Below are 8875 nucleotides of genomic sequence, written 5' to 3'. Positions count from 1 at the left end.
TTTAAAGAGGTCTTGTGAAACAGATTTGCCTAATGAATATGTGTTTTGACTTCTTGACTGCTGTTTCCATGAGTGTTGATTGTGGATCCAAGCAATATGAAGTCCTTGAACATTTCAGTCTTTTCTCTGTTTATCATGATATTATTGATCAGGTTGTGAGCATTTTCATTTTATTTACATTGAAGTATAATGCATACTGAAGGCTACGGTCTTTGATCTTCATTAGTAAATATTTTAAGTCCTCTTCACTTCCAGCAAGCAAAATTGTATCATCTGCATATTGCACAGGTTATTAATGAGTTTTCCTCCAATGCTGATGCCACATTCTTCTTCATATAAGCCAGAGTTTCGGATTAATTGCTCAGCAAAGAGATTGACTAAGTATCATGAAAGGATACAATTCTGGCACACACCATTCTTGATTTTAAACCATTCAATATCCCCTTATTCTATTCAAATGACTGCCTCTTGGTCTATGTACAGGTTCCTCAGAAACATAATTAAGCATACTGGAATACCCATTCTTTGCAATATTATCCATAATTTATTATGATCCACACAGTCGAAAGTCTTTGCATAATCAATAAAGCACAAGTAAATAACTTTCTGCTATTCTCTGCTTTCAGCTAAGATCCATCTGACTTCAACAATGATATCTGTATTCCATGTACTCTTCCGAATCTGGCTTGAATTTCTGGCAGCTCCCTGTCAATGTACTACTGCAATTGTTTTTGAATTATCTTATGCAAAAATTTACTTACATGTGATGTTAATGGTATTTCCATTCTGTTGGGTCATTTTTGTTTGGAATGAGTACAAATATGAATCTCTTTCCATTGGTTAGCCAGGTAAGCTATCTTCCAGATTTCCTGGCATAGATGAAATCTGGATCAGTTTGCTGAAGATACCACTTTGTATCCATCAATTCCTGCAGCCTTGTTTGTCGTCAATGTCTTCAGTGAAGCGTGGATCCTTCCTTCTGTTCCATTGTGCCTTGATCATATACTACGTTTTAAAATGGTTGAACATTGTCCATTTCTTTTTGGTACAATAACTATATATACCTTCTAGCTACTGTACTATATTATTCTATAATGTAAATTTCAGCATTATTTCTATCACCAGGCTATATTTTCCCACTATTGATCCTTCCTCCTGGTTGGCAACTTTCAAGTTCTTCTTCTGCTTTCTGAATCAATCAGTGTTTTATCTCTGGAATCTGTCAAAAATGCAAGCAAAGTTTTGAATTTTTTTTTTTTTTTTCTTCAGTTGTTTCAGCTTGAGAAATGCTGAGTGTGTTCTTCCCTTTTGATTTTCTAACTCCCGGTCTTTGCACATTTCATTATGATACTTGATTTTGTCTTTATGAGCCACCCCTCTTTTATTTATTCCACTCGCTTTAGCTTCTGTATGCTCAAGAGCAAATTTCAGTGTCCTTTCCATTTTGGTCTTTTCTCTCTTGTCTTTTTCATGAACTTTTGCTTTCTTCATGTATGATGTTCTTGGTCTCTTCAAGTCTTTGGTCAATAGTGTCTAATGCATCAAATCTGTTTTTGAGATGATCTCTAAATTCAGGTGGGATATATTAAAGGTCATATTTTGGCTCTAATGGACTTGTTTTAATTTTCTTCAATGTCAGACTTAACTTGCATATAAACAATTGATGGTCTGTCCCACAATCAGCCCCTATGTTTTTGTTTTTTTGTTTTGTTTTGTTTTGTTTTTACTGATAATATTGAGTTTCTCCACCGTCTCTTCCCACAGATATAATCAGCTTGATTCTTGCATATTGCATCTAGTGAGGCCCATGTGCATAGTTTCCTTTTATGTTGTTTTAAAAAGGTTTCTGCAAAAAAGTCGTTTGTCTAAAAAAATTCTATCATGCAGTGTCCAGCATTATTTCTATCACCGAGGCCATATTTTCCAGTTACTGATACTTCTCCTTGGTTTACAATTTTTGAATTCCAATCACTAATAATTATCAATGCATCTTGGTTACATGGTTGATCAAATTAATATTTAATTTCATAGTCACTGACTTTAGCGATTGGTGTGTAAATTTGAATAATGTTGTATTAACTGGTCTTTCTTGTAGATATATGGATATTATCCTATCACAGACAGAATGGTACTTCAAAACAGACCCTGAAGTATTCTTTTTGACAATGAATGAGACACCATTCCTGTTCAATTTGATGTTCTTGGCATTGTATACCATATAATTGTCTGATTCAGAATGGTCAATATCAGTCCATTTTCACTCACTAATCCCTAGGATGGAGTCCTGGTGTGGCACTGTGGGTTAATGCTTAAGCCAGATTGCAAAGCCGTTTGAACTGCAAGGTCGGCAGCTCAAGCTCACCAGCCTCTCCTTGGAAACCCTATACAGGGTCGCTATGGGTTGGAACCTACTCAACTGCACTTAACAACAACAACAACAATCCCTAGGATATCAATCTTTATGTATTTCATTTCATTTTTGATAGCTTCCAATTTTCCTAGATTCATACATTATACATACGATATTCTGATTATTAATGGATGTTTCAGCTGCTTCTCCTCATTTTGAATTTGTGTTCAATCAGAAAATAAAGGTCCCAAAAGCGTTGCTCCATTCTCATCATTATGGTCAACTCTACTTTGAGGAGGCAACTTTTCCCCAGTCCTATTTTGAGTACCTTCCAGCCTGAGGAGCTCATTTTCTAGCACTATATCTGACAGTGTTCTGCTATTCATCAGGTTTTCATGTCCTGGCACTAAATCTGACATTATTCTCCTACTACTCACAAAGTTTTCAGTGGCCAGCTATTCAGATGTGGTCGGCCTCTCCTCCTTCCTACTCTTAGTTGGGAAGTTCAGCTGAATCTTGCCCACCATAAATGACCTTGATAGGATTTGAAAACGTATTGGTGGCATAGCTTCCAACATAACAGCAACACACAACCTCCCACAATAGGACCAACTGACACATGAGTGGTTGGCTATTAATTTAGTAGGTGTTGTTGAAGTGCAGTCTTTAAACTAATATGTTTGCCTTTTACAGTATCTCCAGAAAGGACTCAGAATCCACTGGCATATAAAACTCTACTTTGTACTCGCCGGTACTTATTCCCCAGGTCTCCTCCTGTATGTACAACTTCTTACGAAGAAGACAGCTACTCAACTACATCCGGTGAAAGCAGTGAGGCCCCATTGATCTCAGCTGTCAATCAAGAAATGAAGAAGACTGTCAGGAGAGCTCCCAAGCAGGCCTGGAACAGTCCATTTTTGGAAAGTCAAATGACCAAAAAACCAACTCGACCACACTCAGCAGATCCTGTGCACCTGGAGGCTACAGGCAAGCACATTGATATACAAGCCAGACTTCCAAACCGGTCCTCCAGCATCTCAGATAAATACCCTATCCTATATGGTAGGTGTCATATTGTGCTTCCTAACTCTTCTTTTCTCATTTTAATTGGTCACATTTTGTTTTTTGACATTGATATTTATAGAAAAATTACTGATTGAATGTCAGGTCCTATTATGGAAGGTGCAGTAAGAACTCTATTAGTCAGTCTTTACTGAAAGTCCTGTATTAGATGAGAGAGCAGGTGTGAGTTGATAACAAGTAATCTGATGATTTAGGTATCAGAGTTATTTTATAATAATGCATTTATTATGTAATTATGAACATATAACACTCATAATGTAATTATGAACATATAATTCATAACTATTTCAGTCCTCACTTATTGAGTTCTCAACCTGTGCTAAACATCTGCATTACTTTATGAAATTCTCTGGTATGATAGGGCTTCAGAGAGTTTGTGAAAAACTGAAATTAAAAGATAATGGATTTTTCAACAAACTTTTTGAAGTCCACTCATATACTTAAAATCAAATCACCTCCATTTGACAGAAAAGGAAGTTTTGAATTCATAGCACAGGATAATTTATTTATATGGTGATGAAGTATCTTAAAATCACATCTGATAATAGAAGAAATGATTAGAAGTAAGGGAATGCAGAGAGAGTAGACTGGAAGGAGTGAGCTTTGGAACCAGGGAGGCACTCAATAAATAATCACAATGCATAAGTGAATGAATGAGCACATGTAATCTCACTGGCAACCCTATGCAGTAGGTAATACAATACCCATGTTTTAGGTTCAAGTAAAGACAAAAAGGCTTAGGCCAGGTGAGGTACCAGGATTTGCATCTGATAACCTGACCCCAAATCCTTGTTGATTACTGAATTGCATTCATTGAAGGAATTCCTATCCTTTAGCTCAAGATAGTAGTAAGTGTATTTGAAGCAAATTCTGTTGATCCAAATTCAGTGCGCTATCCATATTCTCTGGTAGACTCATTGTGTATTGATGAATATTGATTACAGTGGAGGGGTCCTTTGTCCAGGTGGGCGATCCAAATCAACAAATGGCATTTAATGCATACACTTCTTAAACAAGACACTTGCCTCACTAAAAGCTTTTATTTACCTGGAGATATTTATATACCACTTTACTGAATTTCCTGGAAATAATTCTAATACTAGAGAAATCAGATCCATGAAAAATGTTGCCCAGTTTGACTTAAGGATGTTAAACTTGTAGTGTGAGACTCCTAGTACTGATCTGGCAGAAAACGTTGTGAGATGAACCTAATCAATGACTTAAAGATAGGCTATTTTGTAGCTGCCATTAAGGTACTGTGCATTTGAACTCTTACATAATCTTTTGAATTTGAATTTTTTAATGATTCTATGGATTGTTTAAAATATTTTAGATATTTCATGCCATTGAAAGACCTTTAGAAACTTACAGAAAGCAATTTAAAATGTATACATTGTCTTAATTCACTACTAAAGAATTAGACTTTAATTTCTGTAGGTTGTGGTGATGGTGGTGTACTGTAGAGCTGGTTCCAACTTAGAGCTACCCTGTATAGGGTTTGTGAGGCCGTAACTCTTTACTGGAGCAGAAAGCCTCACTTTTCTCCCTCAGAATGGCTAGTAGATTCAAACTATTGACTTTGTGGTTAGCAGCTCAACTCATAACCCACTGCCAGGGCTCCTAATTTGTGTAGGACAATGGGCAGAATTCATCAAGTAAAAATGTAAAGAGGTACTATTTTGTTGTTGTGTCATTGAGTTGATTTCGACTCAATCAACCCTACAGGACAGAGTGGTGGTGGTGGTGGTGGTGGTATGCTGTGGCGTCGATTCCGACTCATAGCAACCCTGCAAAGAGTTTCCGAGGCTGTAAATCTTTATGGGAGCAGAAAGCCTCATCTTTCTCCTGAGGTACCATTGGGAGTTTTGAACTGCTGACTGTGAGATTAGCAGCCCAAGTTGTAACCACTATGCTACCAGAATAGACCTGCCCAATAGCATTTCTTAGACTGAAATCTTTGTGGGAAAAGATTACCAAGTCTTCTGTGGAGCCCTTGGTGGGTTAGAACCCCTGACCTTATGCAGAGCAGTGAGGTGCTTTAACTATTAAATCACCCAGTAGTCTATCTACAAAGGGGCTTCAAAAATTTTGTGAAAAAATTCCATTATCTTTTCATGCCGTTTAGCCATAAACTTTCTGAAGCACCCTAACAGACGTAGTCGTTAGTTACCATCCAGTTGATTCCATCTCCAGGTATCAAACTTCTCCATAGGATATTCAGAAGCAGATCGCCAAGTCTGTTTTTCCAGAAACCTCTGGATGTGTTTGCACTACCGCTTAATTGTTTGTGTCATATTTCATTTTCCAATCTTGGATTGTGTTACGGTTAAAAACAACAACAACAACAACAACAAAAAGAAAAACGCCCACAAAACCAACACCTAGTCTTTGCATTAAAAATGAATTGGTTTTGCTCTGAAACAGATCATATTAAAAGGTTCAGGATAGAGTAGAAGGAAAATATGGTACAAAACTCAGTCATAAAGAAGACCCAGCTGACTGATCAAATAGAGGCTTGTAGACTATGGCCCTTAGTCCTCCTTCAGGCTTGGAACTGACTTCATGCTCCTGACTCCATTTTCAACCAAACAATAGACAAGTCTATAAGGTGAACAATAAAACTAGGGAGGTATGCATTCTTTAGAATAAAGAGAGATCAAAAGGGCAGCATTTGCCCAAGGACAAAATTCAGAAGTGTAAGGATAGAAGAAAGGAAGAAGAAACACAAGGAGACAGTGGACTAAGTGATGTTACACTGTGAGGGGTGCAATCATTGGCAGGAAACAAAATGTGTATGAAATGTTGAATGGGAAACTGATTCCATCTGTAAATCTTCACCCAATTTACAATGAAAAAATTAATGAGTTGTTTTTTTTTAAAGAAAGAAAATGATTCAAGCCTATCATTATTATCATTGTGAGTATGTGACATAGATCAAACTTTAGGTTAATTTCTTGATTTAATTTTCAGCTGGTTTCCAATTTCTAATAAAATCCACAAAGTAATTCTTTCTTGAATTTGTAAATCATCTATTATTAGTCTAAAAAGACTGTAGATCTGCTTGTTTGTGTTACTATCCACAGTCCTTTTGAATGTAGAAAATTAGGGCTCATTTTAGTAACTATCAGCCACTCCACGGGAGAAAGATGAGGCTTTCTACTCCCGTAAAGATTTACACCCTCGGAAACCCTGTACAGGGTCACTATGGGTCAGAACTGACTCGACGGCACTTAACAACAACAACAACAACATTTCCCTCTCCAGAAGTTTTTTGTTTCTCTTTTTGATGTTTTATTGTAAATTATGTGATAGCTTACATGGGAGAACATTAGTTTTACATTCATCCTATCGTATATCATTTCATTACCATGGTTATAATCTCCTCCATGCATCATCACCCAACCAAAGGGTATACACTACAAGCCTGTCCCCAGATCATCAGCACAGAGCCACTCTCCCTCTCTGTGTCTAAAGTCCCCAGCTGCTTCATCTCTCCATGTCTCTGCCTCCATCTCAGGCATCACTTTTTCTGGGTAGGGTCCCGCTCTCCGTTCTTCTCCCTTGATGGTCCCAGAGACCTCGGCTCCTAGACTGAAAAGTTAATCACTCCCCTCCTTGCTACAAAACGTCTACTTTTACATTTCCAACCCTCACAATCAGTCCTTCTCCAGAAGTTTTGAACTGTTTCCCTACAATAACAGTCTAATGAGAGTTTGGTGAAATGTATTTATGGGATGAGGGACTTGGGACTAGTAGTGGTGGTGGTGGTTGTGTGCTTCTGAGTCAGTTCTAGGAAGGAATTTGTTGTTGTTAAGGGCTGTCAAGTCAATTCTGAGTCATAGCAACCTTGTACAAGCTATCCAAGAAGCATCTTGGTGAGTTTGAACCACTGACCTTGTGGTTCACAGTTCAGTGCTTGTCCTAAAGTGTCACACTAGGAATAGATAGCATTTTTGTCTTTTTAAAGAATTGTGGGTAAGTGCATGAGGTGATTTTGGTCTTTCAGCAGATTACAAATTGTTCAGTTCCTAGACATCCAGTAGACACAGGGATGTGTTTATTTTTAAGTCCCAGCTGACAAATTCCAGGCTCTTCATTCTCATTCATTCCTATCCCCCCTCTTTTTTTCCAGGTCCCTCGGGGAGACCTTTTACTGCCATAGGCCTCTGCAGAGGAAGCCAGACGCCCTCACCCCGGAATAGAGCCTCTCGCAGTTTCTCAGAACACGATCTAGAACACAGGATGGTTACCAAACAAGATACTCTGAAAAACCCAGATTTCTCAAATGGGCATCTAGGCACGCCCGGAAATCCCACCAGAAGATGCACAGTTACCATGACTCCGGAGATGCTCCCCAAGCATCCTCATTTTCCTGGGGAAAAGGGGCCCAGGACAGACACCTCCCTTCAGGGCAATCTGGCAGGAGCGCCCATTCCTCGGCTTGCCCCCGCTTCCACACATCTCTCCTCAGAGAGGTTAATAAAAGTTTGCCCTTCTCCCCACTCCCGCCCACCACGGCGTTTCCATAAGGCTTGTTCACAGGCCCCTCCTTGGCCAGGGGTGAATGCTCACTTGCATTGACCGCTGCGAGGGAATTGTTCTGAGAGCGCTGCCCATCCTGAAATCAATGCCTGCCCAGAACAACAGAAAGGGCCTCAGATGTACTGGTTTCCACAGAACCATTGTGAGGCCTTTGTGAAGCATTTTTGAACCTAATAAATAATGTCAAAAGTCTCTATCGCAGCCAAAAATGTTCCTTTTGAAGGATTTCTAATAGTATTTTTGTTCCGCGGTGTATCCCAGTGTTTTAAAGAATTTGTGCTTCACAATAGGGATGGGGTACATCGCGTGCCACTTCCAAATGTGCCGACTGGAGATGGGAGGAACATTCTTTGTTTTGCTATCGCAGGTAAACGGTTTCACTTGCCAACTTGGGCTTTGGTTTAAGGATGTTTTCTAAGGGTCTTTAGAATTTCTAAACAGAGGTTTGGAAAATATAATTGAATGTTAGTAATTTAATCGTGAACATGAAATTGGATGACTCTCATGTACTTAAGGGAATTCTTCAGGCTATATTAAGGTTTTCATGTCAGAAACCTGAACCTAGATCCTAACCTGGGGCCCTGGGACACTTGGAACTAAGTTTACTATCAAAGAGATCATGAATTTTCTGATTTATAATAGAAAATACTGGAGCAATTTAGGGAACATCTTGTTAAACTGGTCATTTTTGGCAATATCCGTGATTTTGGTTAAGTTACATGGTAGCTTTTCATGATGATGCAATGTAACAGCCAACTGAGTCAAATGACTTTATAGAATTAGTTTTTGTTTGTTTGTTTGTTTAAATGTAGTTTATTCTTATTTTCTAATATTCAGAGAAAAAACACAAATCGGTATGTATTCAAGTTCATTGCAGTTTTCCTACTGACATGGATTTAC

At 38.4% G+C, this 8875-nt stretch overlaps 1 protein-coding gene across 1 annotated transcript; it reads left to right on the top strand.

Annotated features, from left to right (window-relative positions):
- Window positions 1-3043: 3043 nt before the first annotated feature.
- LOC102836571 (uncharacterized protein C12orf42-like) lies at window positions 3044-8014 on the top strand (the record flags this gene model as incomplete). The annotated part of the gene is made up of 2 exons (XM_006877991.1): window positions 3044-3412; window positions 7566-8014. Coding segments are annotated over 2 exons (818 nt in total), but the record flags the coding sequence as incomplete, so codon positions are not given.
- Window positions 8015-8875: the final 861 nt, after the last annotated feature.

Source organism: Chrysochloris asiatica, unplaced genomic scaffold (assembly GCF_000296735.1).
Source record: "Chrysochloris asiatica unplaced genomic scaffold, ChrAsi1.0 scaffold00770, whole genome shotgun sequence".
NCBI classification, from domain to species: Eukaryota; Metazoa; Chordata; class Mammalia; order Afrosoricida; family Chrysochloridae; genus Chrysochloris; species Chrysochloris asiatica.
The sequence above is the reverse complement of the archived record's forward strand: the minus strand, read 5'-3'. Positions and strand labels throughout refer to the sequence as shown.